The sequence below is a fragment of the Lepus europaeus genome, chromosome 18, assembly GCF_033115175.1.
Source record: "Lepus europaeus isolate LE1 chromosome 18, mLepTim1.pri, whole genome shotgun sequence".
In the NCBI taxonomy this organism is placed as follows: Eukaryota; Metazoa; Chordata; class Mammalia; order Lagomorpha; family Leporidae; genus Lepus; species Lepus europaeus.
The window spans coordinates 38,574,048-38,598,691 of record NC_084844.1 but is presented as its reverse complement, the minus strand read 5'-3'; the positions used below and the strand labels follow the sequence as shown (position 1 = coordinate 38,598,691).

Genomic DNA, 24,644 nt, shown 5'->3' with positions numbered 1-24,644 from the left:
CTAATTAATGCACATGGAAAAGCAGTGGAAGATGGCCCAAATCATTGGTCCCCTGCACCCACATGGGAGACCTGGAAGAAGCTCCTGGCTTCGGACTGGTTCAGCTCTGGACGTTGTGGCCATTTGGGGAGTGAACCAGAGGATGGAAGATCTCTCTGTCTCTACCTCTCTCTACTTTTTCAAGTAAATAAAAGAAATGGTTTTTTTTTAAAAAGTAATTTCCAGAAAATTCCTAAAAGTGAAAACTTGTATGGGAGCAAGGGACAAGCATACAGCTGAAGTAGACAGCAGAGCTGCTGAGGGGTGGCAGCTTTTGACTTCAGTGATGCTGGGTGTGCTGGCTGGAATGACCAATAGCAGTATGACCAATGCCTTAGCCAGCATCACTTGTCAGTGCAAAGCGGGCTTTGGGTCCACAGAGAAGATCCTGAACGCTAATGGCAAGCAGTATTTGTGTGTGCAGTATTCTCAGCGGTTCCCATAAGTACTCTCCTGTGAGTCTGAAGGAAAAAAAATACCATGAATATGATTTTCAGATTCTTTCCCTTGCCATCAGCAGTGTGGCAAATTTATCATGGCTAAGTTGTCAAAGTCATGAATAACAACTGGCATTCTGAATTGGTTTCTACTGTGACCTCTGCCAGGAAGTTCTGGCAGGTATCAGGTTTGTCAAGAATACCGGGAGACACCTATGTCACTCATCATAATTGTGAAAAAGCTAGAGGCTTTGGAAAATACATCTGCCAGAAATGCCATGCCATCATTGACAAGTAATAGCCTCTAAAAATCACGAAAGATCCCCACCAAGACCATTTCAATTGTGTATGGGAAGGAGCTCATTGCTGATATCTCAGGGTGGGATAGGAACTACAGAGCTGATTATACCATGATAATATGGGAGTCCCCATTTGTGGCCCTTGCCTCTGGCCCATTGAAGGGCACATGGTAAATGCCATGGGAAAGCAGTAGCGTGTGGAATATTTTGTGTCAGGTAGGAAAAACCATTTCTTTAACATGCCATGAGAGGAAGGGCCTGACATACTGTGAAAGCCACTACATAAAACCAGCTATTTATTAATATTGTTTCCATTGCAACCACATTATGGCAGGTGCCATGGTTTCTGCTCTTAACAAGGTCTGGTATGTTAACTACTTGGCCAGTTCTGCCTGCAACACTAAATTAACACTCAAGAATAAATTTGTAGAGTCTGATATGCAGTCATTAGAATTGGAGCAAGACCTATGAAACTAGCTGAGACCTTAGGTAGTTAATAACCTCCTTTATTTTATTTTTTCTCTTGTATGTAAAGATAGTAGATTAAGAGCATTTCTTAACTTTATTAACCTTTATTCAGAACTACTTGCTAATTTTTTTGTTACATGGAATAGTTATGCTTTGTTTTTTAGTTCTACTTGTAAACTTCCTTTGTATAAACAGTTAACACAGGGGACAGCACTGTGGGGCAGTGGGTTAAAGCCTCAGCCTGCAGCACAGGCATCCCACATGGGCGCTGGTTTTGATGCCCGGCTGCTCCTCTTCCGATCCAGCTCTCTGCTATGGCCTGGGAAAACAGCAGAGGATGACTCAAGTCCTTGGGCTCCTGTACCCACGTGGGAGACCTGGAAGGAGCTCCTGGCTTTGGATCAGCTTAGCTCTGGCCATTGCTGTCATTTGGGGAGTGAACCAGCAGAACGGAAGACCTCTCTCTCTCTGGCTCTACCTCTCTCTGTAACTCTTTCAAATAAATTTAAAAAATTCTTTAAAAAAAAAAAGTTAACACAGTAGTTATAGCTACCTAATAGGATGTTTTTAAGACTTTATGAAAAATATTTCTATCAAATAACTGAAAATACAGCATAATTTATAATACAGGGACAATTTTCTAGTATATTATAACGATTATGATTGTAAGCTTTATGTTAAACAAGCAGCCTTGGAATAGGACATGAAAACAAGTCTCATGTAGCTTGCAATACATCACTTTTAAAAAGTGAATGCAGGGCTGGCGCTGTAGCTCAATAGGCTAATCCTCTGCCTGCAGTGCCAGCACACTGGGTTCTAGTACCGGTCGGGGCGCCGGATTCTGTCCCGGTTGCCCCTCTTCCAGGCCAGCTCTCAGCTGTGGCCCGGGAGTGCAGTGGAGGATGGCCGAAGTGGTTGGGCCCTGCACCCCATGGGAGACCAGGAGAAGCACCTGGCTCCTGGCTTAGGATCAGTGCAGTGCGCTGGCCGCTGCGGCCATTGGAGGGTGAACCAACGGCAAAGGAAGACCTTTCTCTCTGTCTCTCTCTCACTGTCCACTCTGCCTGTCAAAAACAAAAACAAACAAACAAACAAACAAAAAAAACCAAAAACCAAAAAAACAAGATTTGGGGAGTGAACAGCGGATGGCAGATGTCTCTTTCCCTCTCTCTCTCCTCTTTCTCTCTATCTCTATCTCTTTGTAACTGCCTTTCAAGAAAAAAAAAAAAAAAAAAAAAAGAATGCTTCAACTTCTGCTTGATTTGTCCTCATTGACCCCCAGCTTAGACAGATGAGGCTGGGAGCTCATTCTGCTTTCCCTCTCCTTGCCCCCTTTCCTCCCATTTTTGTAAAGTATGTCATTTCTACGTTTCATTTTACCTTTATCCCCACCTTGTTTTGTCTGGGATTTATGCCAACTACTAGTCCTTTAATGAAGTCTCCGTTGTCATTTCTTAGATGTCTTCTGATAGGAACTCACATAAACAGTATTTCTTGAATTTTCTTTGTCAAAGCTGTGACCTTTGTATTTGAAAATTCACGACTTGAACTCTTGAAGTGTTTTTGCTCCCGTGTCTTTTTTCATTTGATGGTACTTTGGAAAAGTCAGTTGTCAACTAACTTTTCCTAATTTAAGTTTTTTTGATCATTTTGTCTGGCCGCCCAAAGTTGTATAGTCCAATAATTTTACTAGCATATTCTCAATGTTGGCCAATTTGGATCAATTTTTCCTTGAATAAGATGTGCCCCTCAATATATACAATGAAGTCTTAATTATTTAAAGAAAGTTTATTTTTTTTCCTTTGGTGTTTCTGATTATGAATTTATTATCTCTTTATCTTGTATAAACTGCTTTTCTCTCTAATCTTTTTTTGGATGTCATCAAATATCCAATCAGTATTAAGTATTCATATTCATATAAGGTCCCTGTACATTATAATTGGATACATGTTGGCCGGCGCCGCAGCTCACTAGGCTAATCCTCCACCTTGCGGCGCCGGCACACCGGGTTCTAGTCCTGGTCGGGGCACCGGATTCTGTCCCGGTTGCCCCTCTTCCAGGCCAGCTCTCTGCTGTGGCCAGGGAGTGCAGTGGAGGATGGCCCAAGTGTTTGGGCCCTGCACCCCATAGGAGACCAGGAGAAGCACCTGGCTCCTGCCATCGGATCAGCACAGTGCGCTGGTCGCAGCGCGCCAACCGCGGCGGCCATTGGAGGGTGAACCAACGGCAAAAGGAAGAGCTTTCTCTGTCTCTCTCTCTCACTGTCCACTCTGCCTGTCAAAAAAAAGAAAAAAAAAAGAATAATTGGATGCATGTCTTTGATTTTTAAAAGTTCCATCTCTGCCCTGTTTTTTTTTGTTGTTGTTGTTTTGTTTTGTTTTTTTAAGATTTTATGTATTTGAGAGGTAGAGTTACAGAGAGAGAAAGACAGAAAGGTCTTGCATCCGCTGGTTTACTCAACAGGTGGCCACAATGGCCAGAGCTGAGCTGATCTGAAGCCAGAAGCTTCTTTCTTCTGGGTCTCCCTTGCGGGTGCAGGGGCCCAAGCACTTGAACCATCTTCCACTGCTTTGCCAGTCTATAGCAGAGAGCTGAATTGGAAGAGGAGCAGCTGGGCCTTGAACTGCCACCCATTGCACCACAACACTGGCCCCCTGGATATGTGTCTAGTGTTTTTAACCTATAGGTTTCTCCTCTCTTTCTCTTTTCTCAAAATTTATCTCTGAAAGAAAGTCAGCCATTTATTGGTGCCATTCCCTACAATCTGGTTTTTGTTGATTGCATCTATGAATTGGAAATAGATCTCTAGGATTGATCAGATTCAGGATTGATGTTCTGACAAAAATACTTCATGGGGCCGGCGCTGTGGCATAGTGGGTAAAGCCACCGCCTGCAGTGCCAGCATTCCATATGTGCGCCAGTTCAAGTCCCGGCTGCTCCACTTCCTATCCAGCTCTCTGCTATGGCCTGGGAAAGCAGTAGAAGATGGCCCAAGTCCTTGGGCCCCTGTACCCACATGGGAGACCCGGAAGAAGCTCCTGGTTCCTGACTTCAGATTGGCTCAGCTTCAGCTGTTGCGGCCATTTGGGGAGTGAACCAGCAAATGGAAGACCTCTCTCCCTCTGTCTCTAACTCTTTCTGTAACTCTGTCTTTCAAATAAATAAAAATAAATCTTCAAAAAAGTATACTTAATGAGTGGTGGTGATCTCAGATCTCCCTGTGTACCACTAGAGCATCTTTCCCCAGGTGTGAATTTGTTTGCTTTGGTGACACATGTCATTTGGAGTTTGCAGGTCTTCACTGACTTGGCAGTTTTTCAGACGTGGAAATTGTGGATTTGTAGGGATTTTTCCCCCTTTCTCTGTTTTGCTGTACATCACTTCCAAGAAGAGCAATGAAGAGATAAGAAACTATGCTTGCTGCCATGCTCTGTCTCAAAACTGACCTATGACAGCTTTGCTGACCATGAGAACAAGATCAAAAAAGCAAAATGGGGTTTTGACCTATAAATGATAACCCTGAATGGGTGATAAAAATTCTCAGGGTCATTTCATTACACATTTTTTTTTTCCTTTGGACAGGAAGAGAGTGACAGAGAGAAAGGTCTTCCTTTTTGCCGTTGGTTCACCCTCCAATGGCCGCTGCAGCCAGCGCACTACACTGATCCAAAGCCAGGAGCCAGGTGCTTATCCCATGGGGTGCAGGACCCAAGGACTTGGGCCATCCTCCACTGCCTTCCCAGGCCATAGCAGAGAGCTGGCCTGGAAGAGGGGCAACCGGGACAGAATCCGGCGCCTGGACCAGGACTAGAATGTGGTGTGCCGGCGCCGCTAGGCGGAGAATTTAGCCTGTTGAGCCATGGCGCTGGCCCTCATTACACATTTTGCTGCTCTAAGGTATAGTTTATCAGAGAAGAGAAAATTGTTTCTCTTGCCAATATAACTCTTTAAAGATATTCTTTATTTCAACTCATCATTTTATAAATATTAGTCCTATCTTCCTATTTAGATTATAAATTTAATGTGAATTTGTATCATTCATTTGTTATTTGCTTCCCAGCCCACTTTTCCCTTTTCGTTCCATCTTAATAGTTTCATTCTTGTGTTTCTCACACTGTCAGTCTTCCCACAGGCTTTTTCTTTTTTTCCAATATAACTTCAGACTCTGAGTTTGTCATCTTTTTGCCATTCTTATTATTATACAGTCTTTCTTTGGGAAGTCAAACTGGTGGATATTCCTTGCTTGCCTTAGGCTTAGAAAGTGACCATATATGTATTTGGGTCTACAACTTATCCTAATCATTTGGAATATGTAAGTCTGTCAGTCCTAGTTTAGCAGAACTAACTCTTTCCCTTTCCTAGGGATTATTTGTGTCACATGTAAATGAACCAAAAAGAAAGTGAGAGTTACTAATAAATGATCCTCTAGATGGATTAGACAAGTTATCAAGCTAATGAAATAAATATAAATTTATTGTCCTTTTCTTTACTAAGTGGAACTTCTGAAATCTTTCTCCCAAGGGTTATCGAAGGATTGTTTATAAGATGCTCAGTAAACTTGTCCCTCTAGTGACATGATAAGCAGAATGCTAGCATTAGCAAAGAAATTCTGGGCTTACGAATGTCTCCTCCCTTTTCACATCCATTTAATAGAAAGAGGTTATCATATAACTTATGTTACAGCGTGTTGGAATTGAGTGCCTTGGTTCCTGATAGCCCTTCCGTTTTTAAAAAGAGTAAGAAGCCTTTGGCTAAATCCTTTCTCTTGATTAATTTCTGTGATTTCTTCATTCCCTCTCCTAGCTTTGGTGTCATTCCCAGCACTCCACTAGCCATTCATACACCACTGATGCCAAACCAGAGCATTGATGTCTCCCTGCCTCTCAACACTTTGGGTCCAGTCATGAAGATGGAGCCTCTGAACAACCTGCAGGTCAGAGTTATATTTTACTTGGGTGGTCTTTGTTGATATCAGGCCAATTTTTCACTTATCTATAAAATAACTCTGTATTAGTCCATTTCCCATTGCTGTGACACAGTACCTAAGACGTGGTTTATTTGGTTCATAGTTTTGGAGATTCAGGAGCACTGTGATGTGTTTACCTCTGTTGAGGGCTTCCGTGGCTGCATCATGGCAGGAGCATGCATCAGAAAGGGGATCACATGGTGAGACAGGAAATCAGAGAGTGAGGAGGGGCTGATCTTGCTCTTTTGTGATAACTCACTCTCATGAGCAGTAATCAGGTCCCATGAGAACTACCCTCATTGGTCTGCAGGCAGTACTCCAAGTGATATAACCACTGCCACACTGAGTATAAAGACTTTAACACGTGAAACCTTGGTAGACAAACCAGATCCTAACCATAGCACCCTTTTTCTTCCTTACGTTAGAGTTGGTCATGAGATAGAGTTTGATATAACTCTTTGTGGAGAACAGTTTTATTTTTAAGAAAAACAAGGCACTGACCTAGTTACTAATTTTTTTACTTAACATTTAGAAACAATTTTCAGAAGTTTTTATTGATAAACTTTTTTTCTTTTAGTCTTTCATAGCAAAATTTGAATGTCATTTATGTAAGGATAAATATCAGAGATTTATATGGGGGTTATCTTTGAATAATGGACCACAAGTAGTAGCTAGGCCATATGGAGTACAGGCCCACTGTTAGCATGGCATTGTACCACTTGATCAGGTCTGCAAGAGCTCTTGATTTGAAAAATGTTGTATTTTTTAGAATTCTTGGATACTAGTTTAGAATTTCATTCAGTTTTTATCTATCTTAAGTTTCTCTTTGAAATATAAACCTTCCGGGGCCAGCGCTCTGGCGTAGCAGGTAAAGCTGCCACGTACAGTGCCAGCATTTCATATGGGCGCCGTTTCGAGTCCTGGCTGCTCTACTTCCAATCAAGCTCTCTGCTATGGCCTGGGAAAGCAGTAGAAGATGGCCCACATCCTTGGGCCCCTGCACCCACGTGGGAGACCCGGAAGAAGTTCCTGGCTCCTGGCTTCGGATAGGCGCAGCTCCAGCCATTGCAACCATCTGGGGAGTGAACCAGCAGATGGAAGACCTCTCTCTCTCTCTGCTTCTCCTTCTCTGTCTGTGTAACTCTGACTTTCAAGTAAATAATAAATAAATCTTTAAAAAAAATGAAATATAAACCTTCTGGGGTTCAAGCAATGTGAAGGCAGGGTAGGAAGCTCATAAGCTGATCCAAGGGAGTATTAGCACAGATGTACTCCTAGAGGTTGTGATTTAATGCTCACAAGGACAGAAGAGACAGCCTTGGGGCAACATGAAATGGGGAATTTTAACTGATCTCTGCATACAGCTGAGATCCTGGAAGGGCAACTTCTTGAATGAAAGGGGAACTAGAAAACTATTCCTGCTATCCCAGAAATGTGTTAAGAAAGTGTCTGAATAGAGTAATGTGTGACTGACCTCTTGTGAGAAATCCAAGGCCCAATCTGTACCATATCTGAGGATGTAGTCCCAGTTCATACTGTCTATAGGTGCAGTAATCTCTTAAATCAGGAAATTGAGGACTGGCAAAACCTAGGGCACCTTGCAACAAGAAATGCAAAGCAGGCCTTGAGCATCCACTTCAAAATTTAAGGCTTAGAACTCCAAACAAAAGAAAATCTCTCCTGAAAGTGAGTCCACAATTTAACCAGATTTTAAAAAGAAAAGTTGTCCCATGACGGACCAGCAGAAGACACAGCAGAGAAGATGATAGGTTCTTCCTCTACCCCCATCCAGAACTTGAGATGACAGCCCAGTTCAGATGAGACTGTCAAACAGGTGTAAAATACTAAAGGAAAACAGCAACTTTCTGCCTTCCAGTCAAGACAGGTGGGATCCCGTTAGTCTTCTGGAAATATCAGCCAGATACTAGTACTGATGGTGAGACATCAACAGTAAAATAACTTGGAGATAAAACTAAAACAATTTTCAGTTGTTTAAATACCAGCGTGCCAGGCCTGTTTGCCAGTTCACGTAACTACCCTGTTGCCATGGCAGTTGACTCTTCTCTTTTCAGCACAGGGAGTAACAATTTAGAGTGTAGATGAGTGAGTCACAGTATAACTTGGCTCAGACTAGAAGAATAAAACAAGAATTACTATGCAGATGGAACTGGCTGTTACTATGATGAAAGTAATATATTAAGGGGCTCTTCCAGCACAGGCTCTTGAAGTAACTAACCCAAATCTACGTCTGTTCTCTTTTCATTGAAATATCTCACCTCCCATTGGCCCGTTCAGCCTGAAGCCTAATATGTGAGGACAGTCGGCATGCATGCAAGAATGCCTGATTGGAGAAGTAGCAAAGAGAATTTGGGTCACAGAAACCAGGACAAATTTTCTCCTCTTAAAGAGGAACAGTAAGCAAATGAATATCCATTTATCTTTCTGTTCATATTCCCATATTTGCTAGATCCTGAATGGGAACTTTCATAAGAAAAGTTGATCTTAGTTCAGTTCCCTCCTTAAAAAGCCTTTTTTTTTTTTTTTTTTTTTTTGACAGGCAGAGTGGATAGTGAGAGAGAGACAGAGAGAAAGGTCTTCCTTTACCACTGGTTCACCCTCCAGTGGCCACTGCGGCCGGCACATCTTGCTGATCCCAAGCCAGGAGCCAGGTGCTTCTCCTGGTCTCCCATGTGGATGCAGGGTCCAAGGACTTGGGCCATCCTCCACTGCCTTCCCAGGCCATAGCAGAGAGCTGGCCTGGAAGAGGGGCAACCAGGATAGAATCCGGCACCCCGACCAGGACTAGAACCTGGTGTGCCGGCGCCGCAATACAGACGATTAGCCTGTTAAGCAATGGCGCCGGCCCCTAAAAAGCCTTGATAGAATATTGGAACTAGCAAGTTTTAATTTTCACAAAGCTGATGTTATAAAAAGCAAACTTAATATCTGTAGTCAGTTATTGGTTTTCCAAGTTTTCCCCATGGATTCTTTTTTTCAGGAATGTCCTGATTGTGGGTATTTTCTCATCAATCCCTAATGGAAAAGATGAGCAAATACTGAAAAAGAGAAGCACTTTTCCCTCCTATGAACAGCTGTATTTAATGTCTGCCTGTGGAAGTTGAAACTAATGTCTAGCTTAAGATAGGTGGGTCATTTTATTTACTTTTTTTCTGCATCTCTGTGCTTGGGGCCAGCTCCAGGTGGTTGGCCCCCCAAATGGGTAGGCTATCATAGATTTCAGCTTCTGTCCTGCCCTTGTTTCCATATGAACAAGAAGAATCAAAACTTAACTTCAACAAGGTTTGACCATGTAGATTCAGAAAAATCCAGGAAGAGATTGATCTAGCATTTAAACAGTATATTTGTTGAGACATGCATTTGCCCACATCCCATATCCAAATACCTGGATTTGAGTCCCAGCTCCACTTTAGATTTCAGCTTCCCACTAATATGCACCCTGGGAGGCAGCAGCAAATTGTTTAGATCCCTGCCACCCATGTGAGAGACCTAGATTGAGTTCCTGGTTCCTGACATCAGCCTGACCCACTCCTGGCTAGTGGAGGCAATATTATGTTTGTATAATGTTTAGCTTCATGGCCTTATGTAGGAAAATTAGTACTTACTCCAAACCATAAAATCAGTAAAAAAAAAAAAAAAAAAAAAAGCTTAGGAATTGAGGAAGTGAAATTTTAAATGCCCTGTGGGTTTTTGTTATCTTGGCTAATTTGATACCAATATGTAGAATAAATATATATCAAACCCAGCTGCCAAAACTATGATGTGAAAGTACTTCAAAAACTTTTATTAAAATGTTCATTAAACTACTTATTGGCTTATACTGTTTGAAGACTAAAAAGGTTATATCTATTTAGAGATTTAATTTTTCTAAGATATTTATTTGACGGAGTTACAGACAGTGAGATGGAAAGACAGAGAGAAGGGTCTTCCCTCTGCTGGTTCACTCCCCAGATGGCCGCAATGGCCAGAGCTGCACCAATCCAAAGCCAGGAGCTAGGTGCCAGGTGCTTCTTCCTGGTCTCCCATGTAGGTGCAAGGCCCAAGCACCCGGGCCATCTTCTACTGCCTTCCCAGGCCATAGCAGAGAGCTGGATTGGAAGAGGGGCATCCGGGACTAGAGGCATCCATATGGGATGCCAGTGCCACAGGTGGAGGATCAACCCACTGCACCGCAGAGCTGGCCCCTATTTAGAGATTTTAAAGATACCATTTCATCTTCAAATGTAAAATTGTAAAAATAAAAATATAAAAATTCCTGCCTCAGAGACATGAATTAAACATCTAGCAGAATTTTGAAAGGATTTTTTTACTGTTCCAATGTTGGTTGTAAAAGCTTTTGTGACTCCAGCTTATAAATATACAAAGTAAAGTTAAGCTTGCCTCCATTGGGAACCTCTCTTTTTTGTTTTTTGGTTTTGTTTTTTTTTTTTTTTTTTTTAGATTTATTTTTTAGTTGAAAGGCAGAGTTGCAAAAAAAGAGACTTCTTCAGGTCTCCCACTTTGGTGCAGACGCCTAAGCCCTTAGGCCATCCTCTGCTGCTTTCCTGGGCAAATCAGCAGGGATCTGGATCAGAAGTGGAGCAGCCAGGACTCGAACTGGCACCCGCATGGGATGCAAGCACTGCAAACAGCATCTTAACCAACTGCACCACAATACCAGCCACCTATGTAAATTTTTTTCTACATGAGTTTAAATGACTCTGGTGTCCTTGTTTTTCATTTCCTCTGTGTTAGTTGCTTAGGAATATTTTCCGAATATACTTACTTTTTTTTTTTTTCTGCCAGATAGAGTTAGATAGTGAGAGAGAGAGTTATAGACAGTGAGAGAGAGAGAGAGAGAAAGGTCTTCCTTCCGTTCGTTCACCCCCCAAATGGCTGCTACAGCCAGCACGCTGTGCCAATCCAAAGCCAGGAGCCAGGTGCTTCCTCCTGTTCTCCCATGCAGGTGCAGGGCCCAAGGACTTGGGCCATCCTCCAATGCCCTCCCAGGCCACAGCAGAGAGCTGGACTGGAAGAGGAGCAACCGGGACAGAATCTGGCGCCCCGACTGGGACTAGAACCCGGGGTGCTGGCTGGCGCTGCAGGCGGAGGATTAGCCTATTGAGCCGCGGCACCGGCCAGCCCAATATACTTCCTTAAACTTGGCACCTGGCATGTGACTACTTCTTCCAGGTTATGGCTGCAATGGAGTTAGGACCTAATGTGTGTTTATCTCAGGATGAAGCTCCTGGTCTTTTCATAGTTGCTGTAGAGTTCATACAGCTGCTTTCTCCCTGAGGTGTAAACTCTATGAGAACAGTGATAGGATCATTATTTCATGTTTTAATTTTTGTCAAGGTTATAAAGGCATGGTTTAAGGCATCCCCTAATGCTGCAGTTAAGAAAAACTCAGTCCCCAGCCTTCTCTCCCCAACAGAGAGGATGGCCCTCTTCCACAGAGGCAATCTCTTTTGATTCATTCTTTTTGAAATGTACTTTTGTTCATTTCTTCTGAAATGTACTTCTGTTACTCTAGGACTTCTGGATTTTTGCATTTTAGATATTCTACTTCTTCCTAACTCACAGCCATCATCTACTTGCATGCTTTCCGTGTTCCCATTTCCCTAATACATAGCCATCTTGGAATTTGCTTCAATTGGTGTTCAGTATTTATATTATGACTATGTATGTTCTTCAAAGCTGAGCCATATAGTAAGATGTGATTTCTCTTTTCTCCTATTCATTTTTTTTGGTAAATAATTAGGGTTACTAAGGTTGAACATCTCTAATCTGGAATTCTGAAATGCTCCAAAATCTGAAACTTTTTCTATTTGAGAGACAGAGAATATGTATGTGTTTCTGTCCACTGGTTCTTTCCTCAGATGTCTGCAGTAGCCAGGGCTGGGCCAAGGCTAAACCAAGAGCCAGGAACACAATCTAGGTCTCCCATCATTGCTGCCTGTGAGTCTGCATTGGCTAGAAGCTGGAATCAGGAGACAGATCTGGGAATCAAACCTAGATACTCCAGTGTGGGTCAGTGGGCATCGTAACAGCCAGACTAAGCACTTGCTTCTGAAACATTTTGCATGTTGCCATGATACCACATGTGGAAAATTGCACACCTGACCCAATATGCCGGGTCATAGTCAAAACATGAGTTTGCTAGAATTGTATAAAATTACTCTCAGGCTCTGTGTATAAGGTATCTGTGAATCATAAATGAATTTCATGTTTAGACTTGAGTCTCATCTCTAAGATATTTCATTATGTGTATGCAAATACTCCAAAATCTGAAATTCCAGACAGTTTTGGTCCCAAGCATTTCAGATAAGAGGTAAGTAACCTGTATGTTGTTAACTGTAATTCAGTCTCAAAATCTGTTGAGATCAGACTCTTAAAAATATTCTCTATCATTTCCCCTTTCTCCAAGCCCAATGTAGAGTCTTTGAGTTTGTGAGTCTGCACTGTTTTCGTTGAGCATCTGGAACATAGCCATCCTAGGATCTCCCCTCGTTACCCTGCTGGGGGTGTATTCCCTGCCTCTCTCTCCTAACTACTGTACTTCCCTTTTCTTGATGTATGCCCTCATTTTGATGTGACACATCTTCTAGTAGATTCCTGAGCATAGGTATGTAGAAAATAGTTTTTGAGACTTCATTTTTTTTTTAAAGATTTATTTATTTACTTGAAAGTTAGAGTTAAACAGAGAGAGAAGGAGAGGCAGAGGTCAGGGTGGAAGTCTTCCATCCACTGGTTCACTCCCCAATTGGCTGTAATGGCCAGAGCTGTGCTGATCCAAAGCCAGGAGCCAGGAGCTTCTTCTGGGTCTTCCACGTGGGTGCAGGGGCCCAAGGATTTTTGCCATCTTCTACTGCTTTCCCTGGCCATAGCAGAGAGCTGGATTGGAAGTGGAGCATCCAGGACTCAAACTGGAGCCCACATGGGATGCTGGCACTGCAAGTGGCGGCCCCAATTTCACCTGTTTTTAAGCATCTCCTTTGTTTTATCTTCTCACTTGTTTGATGGTTTCTGTAAGAAATTCTTAGAAATCATTTTCTCCTAACCTGAAGCCGTTCTGATTCTTTTTCCTTTTTCCTGTGCCCCTTTCTTTCTCAATGAAAGCTTTTTTACAAACCTTACTTTATCCCCACTGTTCTGCAGTTGCAGCATTTTGAGCTTTGGCTTGAGTTTCTTTACATCCATTGTGCTGGGTCCTTACTTGGCTCTTTCAAACTGGAGACTTGTGTCCTTCAATTCTGAGATTTTTTTTTTTTTTTTTTTGAAAGGCAGAGTTAGACAATGAGAGAGAGAGACAGAGAGAAAGGTCTTCCGTTGGGTCACCCTCCAAATGGCTGCTACAGCCGGTGCGCTGCACCGATCCAAAGCCAGGAGCCAGGTGCTTCCTCCTAGTCTCCCATGCGGGTGCAGGGCCAAGCACCTAGGCCATCGTCCACTGCCTTCCCGGGCCACAGCAGAGAGCTGGACTGGAAGAGGAGCATCCAGGACAGAATCCGGCGCCCTGACTGGAACTAGAACCTGGGGTGCCAGCGCTGCAGGCAGAGGATTAGCCAAGTGAGCCGCAGCACTGGCCCAATTCTGAGATTTTTAAACTTTTTTTTTTTATAAAGCACTCACACCTTCACATTCTCTGTGTCTTTTGTTGGAAGTCTTGCTATTATTTGAATGTTGATCCTTCTCAAATGATTTTTTTCTCTTCTATTTTCTATCTCTTTTCCTTTTGTTCTACTTCCTAAAAACTTTTTTTATGGAAAATTTTTAACAAAATAGAATCCCTGTGTACACATCATTCAGCTTCAATAATATCAATCCATGATAGGATCAATTATTTTTTTTCTTTATTTTTTTAAGATTCATTTATTTATTTGAAAGTCAGAGTTACACAGAGAGAGGAGAGGCAGAGAGAGGTCTTCCATCGGCTGGTTCACTCCCCAATTGACCACAACGGCCAGAGCTGCACTGATCTGAAGCCAGGAGCTTTTTCCAGGTCTCCCACTTGAGTGCAAGGGCCCAAGGACTTGAGCCATCTTGTACTGCTTTCCCAGGCCATAGCAGAGAGCTGGATTGAAAGTGGAGCAGCTGGCACTCAAACCGGCTCATATATAGGATGCTGGTGCTTCAGGCTAGGGTGTTAACCCACTGTGCCACAGCACCAGCCCATGGATTATTTCATCTGTGACCCTTTCCACAGCCCTATTCCACATTATTTTGAAGTAAATTCATGACATTTATATCATTTCATCTGTATTTTATGTCTTTAAAACATAAAGTCTCCTTGTAAAATAGTAACTACTCACACTGAAAAAATTACCAGGAATTCCTTAACATCAAATATCTAGTCTGTGTCCAAATTTCTAATTATCTCAGTCTCTCAAGTTTTTTGTTTTTGTTTTATCATTACAGTTTGAATCAATAAGTACAGACATGTTGTGAATATTTGATAGTTCTTATACCTCTTTACACTGTTGTTTTGTTTTTAAAAAGATTTATTTATTTATTTGAAAGAGTTACACAGAGGGGCTGGTGCTGGGGCGCAGTGGGTTAACACCTTGGCCTGAAGCTCTGGATCCCATATGGGCGCCGGTTCTAGTCCCAGCTGCTCCACTTCCAGCCCAGCTCTCTGCTATGGCCTGGGAAAGCAGTACAAGATGGCCCAAATCCTTGGGCCCCTGCACCCACGGAGGAAGCTCCTGGCTCCTGGCTTCGGATCAGGATCAGCGCAGCTCTAGCCGTTGCAGCCAGTTGGGGAGTGAACCGTCAGATAGCATTGGCCACAGTGGCTATAGAAATTGAAATTAAATAAAATTAAGAATTCAATTCCTCTGTTGTGTTAGCTACTTTTCACCTATGCATGTGTCTCTTGTTGTTTCTAGATTGGACGGTGTGAAAGTAAAACATTTGCTTTTTTTTTTTTTTTTTTTTTTTTTTTTTGACAGGCAGAGTGGACAGTGAGAGAGACAGACAGAGAGAAAGGTCTTCCTTTTGCCGTTGGTTCACCCTTCAATGGCTGCTGCGGCTGGCGTGCTGCAGCCGGCGCACCACGCTGATCCAAAGCCAGGAGCCAGGTGCTTCTCCTGGTCTCCCATGGGGTGCAGGGCCCAAGCACTTGGGCCATCCTCCACTGCCTTCCCAGGCCATAGCAGAGAGCTGGCCTGGAAGAGGGGCAACCGGGACAGAATCCGGCACCCCGACCGGGACTAGGACCCGGGGTGCTGGCACCGCAAGGCGGAGGATTAGCCTGTTGAGCTGCAGCATCAGCCACATTTGCATCTTTATATCAACTCTATGATGCTGATAGGCTCCTTTTCATCATTTTCATTTATCTTTGGTTTTCAGCAGTTTGACTGTTATGTATGTTATGTACTTAGGTGTTTTTTTTCTTTTATAGATTTATTTATTTATTTGAAAGAGTTACAGGGAGGCAGAGACAGAGAGACAGAGGTCTTCCATCTCTGATTTACTCCCCAAATTTCCGCAATGGCCGGAGCTGCACCCATCCAAAGCCAGGAGCCAGGAGCTGCTTCTGGGTCTCTCACATGGGTGCAGGGACCCAAGGACTTGGGCTGTCTTCCACTTCTTTCCTAAGAAGAGGCTCCTGGCTCCCTCTGGAACTCTAATTACATGTATGTTAGCCCACTTAGTGTCTTTCCTCACATAACTGAGGTTATTGTTTTAATCTTTTTCCTCTGTCTTATTTGATTAGGTATTTTCTGTTAATCTGTCCTCAGGTACATTGACTCTTGTAGGGGCAACGATTTCTAATAAACCCATTTAAAACAGCTTTCACTTTAGATATTGTACTTTTCGGTTTTAGGATTTCCATTTGGCTCTTTGCTGAATTTCTCCATCTGTTCACTTTCAAGTACAAGGGAGAACACTTTTTTGTAGCCTATTCCTCTCCTTTATCCCACCTCTGCTCCTTGGCTATCTTTTGGGCCTATGGAGATTTTTTTTTTTTTTTTTTTGAGATTTACTTATTTATTTGAAAGAGTTACACAGAGAGAGGAGAGGCAGAGAGAGGTCTTCCATCTGATGGTTCACTCCCCAAATGGCTGCAATAGCTGGAGCTGCGCCGATCCAAAGCCAGGAGCCAGGAGATTCTTCTGGGTCTCCCATGCGGGTGCAGGAGCCCAAGGACTTGGGCCATCTTCTACTGCTTTCCCAGGCCACAGCAGAGAGCTGGATCGGAAATGGAACAGCCGGTCTCAAACCGGTGCCCATATGGGATGCCTGCGCTGCAGGCCAGGGCGTTAACCCACTGCACCACAGTGCCGCCCCCGGGAGATATTCTTAATTACCGTCACAAAAAATGACAGTTGGAGCATCTCAAGTAGGCACTGAAAGTAACATTGGAATTGTCTGGCCAGAGAATTCTGTGTGTTCTGACTGGGCACATCTATTTAGATCTGTAGATTCCTGTGGCTGTAGGTTGGAAGCAGGCCAGAGGATTATGGCCTTCTAAACCATCAAACCCAAGACAAGAGCTTCAGTTACCCATCACTGAAGGCAAGTAGACTTCCCTGTCAGTGTTTTCTTGTCTTTATTTTTAAAGCTTTTTTTTTTTTTTTTTAGCGATTTATTTATTTGAAAGACAGGGTTACAGAGAGAATGAGAGAGAGCGAGCTTCCATCCACTGGTTCACAACCCTAATGGCCACAACAGCCTTAGGTGAGCTGACTGAAGCCAAAAGCTTCTTCTAGGTCTTCTATGTATATACAGGGTCCCAAGTACTTGGGCCATCCTCCACTGCTTTCCCAGGCGCATTAATAGGGAGCTGGATCATCTTTTTTTTTTTTTTTTTTTTTTTTTTTTTTTTTGACAGGCAGAGTGGATAGTGAGAGAGACAGAGAGAAAGGTCTTCCTTTTTGCTGTTGGTTCACCCTCCAATGGCCGCTGCGGCCGGCGCATCTCGCTGATCTGAAGCCAGGAGCCAGGTGTTTCTCCTGGTCTCCCATGTGGGTGCAGGACCCAAGCACTTGGGCCATCCTCCACTGCCTTCCCAGGCCACAGCAGAGAGCTGGCCTGGAAGAAGGGCAAGCGGGATAGAATCCGGCGGCCCAACTGGGACTAGAACCCGGTGTGCCGGCGCCGCAAGGCAGAGGATTAGCCTGTTAAGCCACGGCACCGGCCAAGGGAGCTGGATCATAAGCAGAGCAGCCAGGAGTTGAACAGGCGCCCATATGGGATGCCAGTGCCACAGGTGGTGGTTTTACCTGCTACACCACAGCACTGGCCCTCTTGTCTTTCTTCTTCTTCTTCTTTTTTAATTTATTTGAGAGGTAGAGTCACAGAGAGTGAGAGGGAAAGACAGAGAAAGGCCTTCATCTGCTGGTTCACTCCCCAAATGGCCACAACAGCCGGAGCTGAGTCGATCTGAAACCAGAAGCCAGGATCTTCTTCCCAGTCTCCCACACGGATGCAGGGGCCCAAGCTCTCGGGCCATCCTCCACTGCTTTCCTAGACGATAGCAGAGAGTTTGATTGAAAGAAGAACAGCCAGGCCTCGAACCAGCGCCCGTATGGGATGCCGTCGCCACAGGCAGAGGATTAACCTCCTGTGCCACAGTGCCAGCCCCTGTCTTTCTTCTTTGAGTGGGTTGATTCTTTCAAAAATTATCTCTCAATTTCCTACCTGGAATGTATGGCCTTTCTGCCAGCTTTCTGGGAGATAAGTTGGAAGGAGGGCTGGAGAGTCCTATAGCATTCAATGTGTGTGAGTTCACTTAATTTACTACCCCTCAGCCATGTCTGGCATTCATTTCTCAGTGCCATCTCTTTTATCCTCTCTAAAAGAATTGGCTGCACTTTTATGCAGGGGCTGGCTAAGATAGCAGGCCAGCAGTATGGAATAGGGATGGGGATCCAGGAATCTGAATGGCATCTTGAGCTTCTTTCTTTTAATACTGCCTTATCTACTCTTTATACAGTTCCACTACTAGTCCTAAGCCTTGGAAAATTCTGTGATATTATTGCTAATCCATCTTGTTTTCTAGCTACCAAGATTTATTGCTGTTTTTTCTTTTTCCTTCCTGTCTTTATGAATTTATTCCTTTTAAATTTTTTATTTTCCTTTAATTATGGCAGAATTTCTTCTAAGAGAAGGGTTACTTGTTATAATTTTCAGTCTACTGCCTTTTCCTAGAGGTCTGATGACACCATCTTAAAAAGTGTTCTTTCTGGGGTGAGTGTGTGTCAAAGTGGTTAAATTGCCATTTAGGACACCTGCATCCTATATTGAAGTGCCTGGCTCATGTGCTTGGGTTTCTGTCACCTATGTGGGGTATTCAGATTGAATTCCAGGCTACTGGCTTCGACATAGCTCAGCTGTGGCTGTTGTGACATTTGTGGAGTGAAACCAGTGGATAGATGATCTGTCTCCATGTCTCTCTTTTTCTTTGTCTCTCTTTTTCTACCTTTCAAATAAAAATTCTTTCCTTCTAAGCTGTTTTATTATTATAAACCTTAATAGTGAATCTTTGGATAGAGGTGACACTTTCCTAAATAAGGTTTTTGTTTATGTCTTTATGACCTTTAAACCTCAAGGAGCATTTTTAATAAGCTGAATATTATTTAGGGAAAAATATAGATATAATATATATATATCTCTCTCTCTCTTTTTTTTTTTTAAGATTTATTTTATTTATTTGAAAGACAGAGTTACAGAGAGAGGTAGAGAGAGAGAGAGAGAGGTCTTCCTTGTACTGGTTCACTCCCCAGATGGCCACGATGGCTGGAGCTGTGCTGATCCGAAGCCAAGAGCCAGGAGATTCTTCCTGGTCTCTCACATGGGTGCAGGGGCCCAAAGACTTGGGCTGTCTTCTACTGCTATCCCCGACAATAGCAGAGAGCTGGATTGGAAGAAGAGCAGCCGGGACTTGAACCAGCACGCATAGGCGGTGCTAGTGCCGCAGGTGGAGGCTTAGCCTACTATGCCATAGCACCAGCCCATTCTAAAACAAAGCAGTGTTTATCAGTTCTGTTCACTCAGCCCTTGAATAATTAGGGCAGAAAGTACTGGAAGACACTAACTTAAAGGATACCGATTTACAATCCTGTTTATTCATGTCTTTAAGATCTTTGTCAGCGCAAAGGGGATTTTGCTATTGTGTGGCCCTGAGGAAATTCTTTCCCTCGTTACTCCTACACTGCAATCTCAGCCTGTGAGACAGTCAGTTGCAGATGGTGCCTGTTCCTGATATTTCATGTCTTGCATATGTCCGTTCACACTCAGAAATTCCACAGCTGTAGTGATTGTACCAGAAAAACTGGTAAATGCTTCCAACAGGAAGACCTTTTCAGCAGCTTCCATCAAGTGAAGCAAACTATCTTGGCATTTGCTGACTTTTCTTGACTGTTGTGCAAGCCAGTGAAGTTCAGTAGTAAAGCCTTTCTTTGATCTTCCAACATCCATACTTAAGGACAGCACATCCTGATTGCTTTTTTTGTGAACATGACATTTACTTGTATACACACTGAGTTCTTGAAGGTGGTAGCTGTTATGGGAACTATACTGGGATACCTAGGTCAAACATAGATCCAGTGCTGCAGATAAACTCTGTAGATCTAAAATAATTCACAAATAACTTTTAGGTAATAGTGTCTTAATTATGAAAGATGAAAACATTTTGCTACTAAATAAAAGAAAATGGAAAATTATTTTCTGTGATTGCTACTTCAAATGTAATGTATTTTTCATGTCATAACAAGACTGTAAACACATCCTTTAATCTCATCTGAGAAACTGAGTATTTTAAATACTAAGTATTCCTTCTTAATAGATTGTCCTTATCCTTCTTGTCAAGGTAATCAAGAGTCCACTGAGCAGTATTAATTTTTTTTTTTTATCTTTCTGTAACCAGTATTCACCTGCTGGCTTCTGGACTGTCTTTTAAGAATAAGCCTGTTAGTACCAGCTGTCTTGCTTGAATGACCACACATGAACAGTAGATAAGAATTTTGTAGGCCGGTGCCGTGGCTTAACAGGCTAATCCTCCGCCTTGCGGCACCGGCACACCGGGTTCTAGTCCCGGTTGGGGCGCCGGATTCTATCCCAGTTGCCCCTCTTCCAGGCCAGCTCTCTGCTGTGGCCTGGGAGTGCAGTGGAAGATGGCCCAAGTGCTTGGGCCTGCGTCTGCAAAGGAGACAGGAGAAGCGCCCAGCTCCTGGCTACAGCCGCAGCGGCCATTGGGGGATGAACCAATGGAAAGGAAGACCTTTCTCTCTCTCTCTCTCTCACTATCCACTCTGCCTGTCAAAAAAAAAAAAGAATTTTGTACTCTGATAAACAGGGATAGTCTGATGGATCAGAAATCTCTCCTCTTTGATAGGAAGCAATCAGTTCTCAAAACTCTGAAACCTGGGAACTTGTTCCTTGTTCCTCATAAATGTAACAGCGACTTGTGTTGGAATGCTGAGCAAAGGGTAATGAATTCTCAAAGTAGTTCTGAAGTAGGAATAAGAGTGGCTTGTGGGCTTTCATTTATTAAAATCACTGCCGTCTCTATTATAAGGTAGGACTTGATGGATATTGGAATCCATTTTGTGTTTCTAGTTTGATAAAGGATTGGAAATAGATTTAACCATATGATCTTTTGGCATTTAAGGGACTTTGAATTCTGAATACAAAGTAGGAACCTCTTTCTAGTTCCCATGGTCTCATTATGCTGATAATCGTTACACAAACCCTTAAGGTACATTAGAGGTTGGAATTACAGAGGACTGACTGGGGTTTTCCTGAGCTGGATTGAAGTCCATTTGAGAATCGTATCTTGCTCTCATTTGTGTTTACTGTCTTATACTTTGCTATGAGATCACACTTAATGAGACAGAAAGAATTTGCTTTATTCACAGTCTTTTACATGACAAAGAGGTTATGCACAAGCTTCCTAGTGTGAAATTGATGCATCTTGAATTCCTGAGCCACGTGAGCTTGTGTATCTAAAGAATATAAAATCTCATGCTTAAAAGGGATGGTTTTGGCATTACCTTTTTCAAATTCTTTCTAATGGAACTTACCCTATATTCACAATGATTGAGTCTTAGCATCTATGTGAATACTACCAGTACTACCCTAACATGGCCTGTTCTCTCTTTGTAAAATTGCTATGACATTGTCTATTTAAACTAAAATATGTCTTCCTTTAGATTCTATCTGCAGATCCTAGTTCTACATTTTGGGATTTTATAGAATAAATTTCTGTCTGAATCAAGTTACCCCAGGACCTAAAACCCAGTCAGATGAGCAAAGTACTTTATTAAGCAAAATATTATCTAAACATTTTAAAAAGCATGTGAATGAATGATAGTCCTTAGCTTGGTAGCATCCTTCATTTCCAAGAACCATTGAAGAAATTGGAGGACAAGTACTCAGGATACGAAAGCACAAAATTTCTCAATTCCATTGTTCATGCTATGCTCCTGACAGTAATTTCTGTCCTTTGTATATATGACCTGAATTCTTAGTAGAACTACCCACAGTCAGCATCTGTGCTCAGTGACCTGCCATCTGTCCTGGCATCTTGACAGCTACATGTCCTCCTTTTATCCACGTGATTGGATATTATACTGAACACGACACAGACACAGCTGACTTAATATCCAGAACCTAGACTAGGTTCTACGTCAGTTCTCCTCAGGATTTAAAAGTGAATAAAGTTGGGGTAGATGGTGACACAGTGGCATTAGAGTGCCTGGATTCCAATCCCACCTTCACTTCTGATTACTGTGCACCCTGGAGACAGCAGATGATGGCTCAAGTACTTGGGGTCCCTGCCAACCCTGTGGGAGACCCCAACTGACTTCCTGGCTCCTAGCTTCAGCCTGGCACTGTGCCATCTGTTGTGGACTTCTGGAGAGTGAACCAGCAGGTGGATGATCTCTGTCTATGTCTCTCTACCTTTCAAATAAATAAGAACAAATAAAAAAAAAAACACTCTAAGTAAGTAAATGTTCATTCATTCCTGTTACTGAGCTCTGTTCTACTGAGTTTCTATTGGATTTTCCAGCCTACAACATATTAGACTGGAGTGTGGTAGAGTATCAATATTCACTTGAATTGATTGTTTCCTAGACCTGCTGTCACTGTGTTGTGACTCAATACAGTGTGTATTAAGTGTGTTTTGTAAGTTTAATAGTAAGCTCTACATAGCAAACAAAAATTCATGTTTTCCCCCCACCAATTCCCCCCACCGTTAGCATAAATAGTGTCCTAAGATGGGACAGCTGCAACCAAGGGTACATCAGTCAGTCTCAGCAAGGTACACATGGCTGTAATTAAGGAGAAAAGAGAGAAATTAGTGCCTTTAGATGCCTTATTTTGTTTTGTTGCTTTGGTTTTTGAGTTTTTGTCCTTCAGTTTCTTATTTAGGTCTCACAGAATCTGTATAAGGCAAGATGTTAGGGTTTTGGGAACTTACCTATTAGGCAAGCTAAAAAGGCCAATTGCTGGTTATTTCTGACAGTTGAAATTATGACAAATAATTCTGTTGTAGACTGCGACAGGGAGAGCTGAAGCTTGTAGTAAAGGTTTCTGGATAGTAACAAGGTTGGTCAGTGTAGACCACCAATGGTTTATATGCTCATAATGGCAGAAGGAGGTCACATATACATTTGCTGGATGTCACTGATATATTTTACTTAACATAAAACTTCTAAAAACTGAGAAACTACCTGGAACAAGAATAGAGAACATGTGTCTTAGCATTATTTTCCCTTAACCTTAGGTTCCCTGTGAGGCAGATGACATAGGTATGGTCCTGTCAGAATTGGGAAAGTTGCTTAAATCTTTTGATATGTCATCCTCAGGCTTATATTGCAATCTGGAAGAACTTGCATTAGTAATTTTTTAAGGGGAAAAACCGAGGTCCTAATGGTGGTCTGCAAGACCTGTGATCTAGCCATGCCTCTCCTCCCTCTTTACATTATTGCTTCATGTACCAACTCTCCCTCTCTGTATTGTAGCTAGGCTGGCTACCACCTCAGGGGCTTTGAATTGACTGTTTTTCTGTCTGGAATGTGTCTTCTCCCTGTGTCCGTATCTTCAGGGCTTACTTACTCATTTCCTTAGGTCTTTGCTAAAGTAGTACTTGCAGAATAATGATTACTCACTCTATTCCTTAATCTCCTTTACCCTTGTTTTTTCTCCATAGCACTAATGCACTTTAAATGCTATTCAGGGGCTTGCATTATGGCATAGCAGGTTAAGCTGCCACTTAGACACCAGCACCCAATATTAGAGTGCTGGTTGGAGTCTCAGCTGCTCCACTTCTGATCTAGCTTCCTGCCAATGCCCCTGGGAGGCAGCAGATGATGGCCCAAGTACTTGGGCCCCTGATACCATGTAGGAGACCAGGATGGAGTTCCTGGCTCCTGGCTTTGGCTTGGCCCAGCCCTGGCTGTTGGAAGCATTTGGGGAGTGAACCAACAGATTGGAAGATTTCTGTTTCTAACTATCTTTGTATCTTCCTGTCTGTTGTTATGCTTTTCAAATAAACAAATAGAATTAATTTAAGTTGCAGAGGAGACGGCAGAATTGGGTTTTGGTAGTTCTATCCTGACTATGCTTTAGGCTTTTCCCAGTATACAGCCTTGGAGTTCATCATGCTGATTTACTGCTGTCCAAATCAGGGTTTTGACAATTTAATCCAAGAATCTTTTAAAATAGGCTTTATCCACACCACTTACAATCTATCTTATCCTGTTGTGTTCTGGAGATTTTATCTACCTGTGTTCTAATTCATAGTCTAAATTGTTTGAGAATTTTTTTGAGATTAAGTAGATTGTATTTCAGTTTGCATATCTTTTGTTTTCTGTTCATCTTTTAACCAAGGCCTGCTCAGAGAGATGGCTCTTAGGATCTCATTGCCTTTATAAAGTCCAATAATTTTATGTGCTACTAGAGCATTTACAGTTTTAGAGATCATCTAGGGGTCTATTCAAAACTTTGTTTTTTATTTATTTTCTTTGAAGGCAGAGAGAGACAAAGAGAGATCTTCCGTCCTCTCATGCACTCCCACATTTCAGCAATAGCCAGGGCTGGCTGAGCCAAGCTGAAACCAATCTTCTACAAGGGTGTCAAGGACCCAAATATTTGCACTGTCACCTGCTGCCTCTCAGGGTGTGTGTTATCAAGAAGCTGGAATTGGAAGCCGAGCCAAAATTTGAGCCCAAGCACTTAGATATGGCATGCAAGCGTAGGAAATACTGCACCAGATGCTTGCCCATAGCAGTGAATAATATCCTAATGTCGCCTGAAAATGAACAAGTGTGATTTTTATCTAGAATGAATAGCAGGTGGATCCTGTGAGGCTTGCTCAGCTCCCATGTAATCTACCTGCTCTGTTGGGTATAGGAATAAAGTTCTTGTTTGACTCCTAGCCTTGGGTTCAACTAAAGATGCCATTTAGGTTAAGATTTAATTGGC

General features: G+C 42.7%; 1 protein-coding gene and 1 pseudogene across 11 annotated transcripts in view; both read left to right on the top strand.

Annotated features, from left to right (window-relative positions):
* Positions 1 to 24,644, top strand: part of AP2B1 (adaptor related protein complex 2 subunit beta 1) — a 159,778-nt gene that overhangs the window by 104,901 nt on the left and 30,233 nt on the right. For all 11 annotated transcript variants that reach the window (XM_062175575.1, XM_062175577.1, XM_062175568.1 and 8 more), the window contains one exon: positions 6,047 to 6,176. In XM_062175575.1, coding sequence (XP_062031559.1) covers positions 6,047 to 6,176 — 130 coding nt within the window. The remainder of the gene's footprint in view (positions 1 to 6,046; positions 6,177 to 24,644) is intronic.
* Positions 326 to 1,246, top strand: LOC133776782 (LIM and senescent cell antigen-like-containing domain protein 1; annotated as a pseudogene).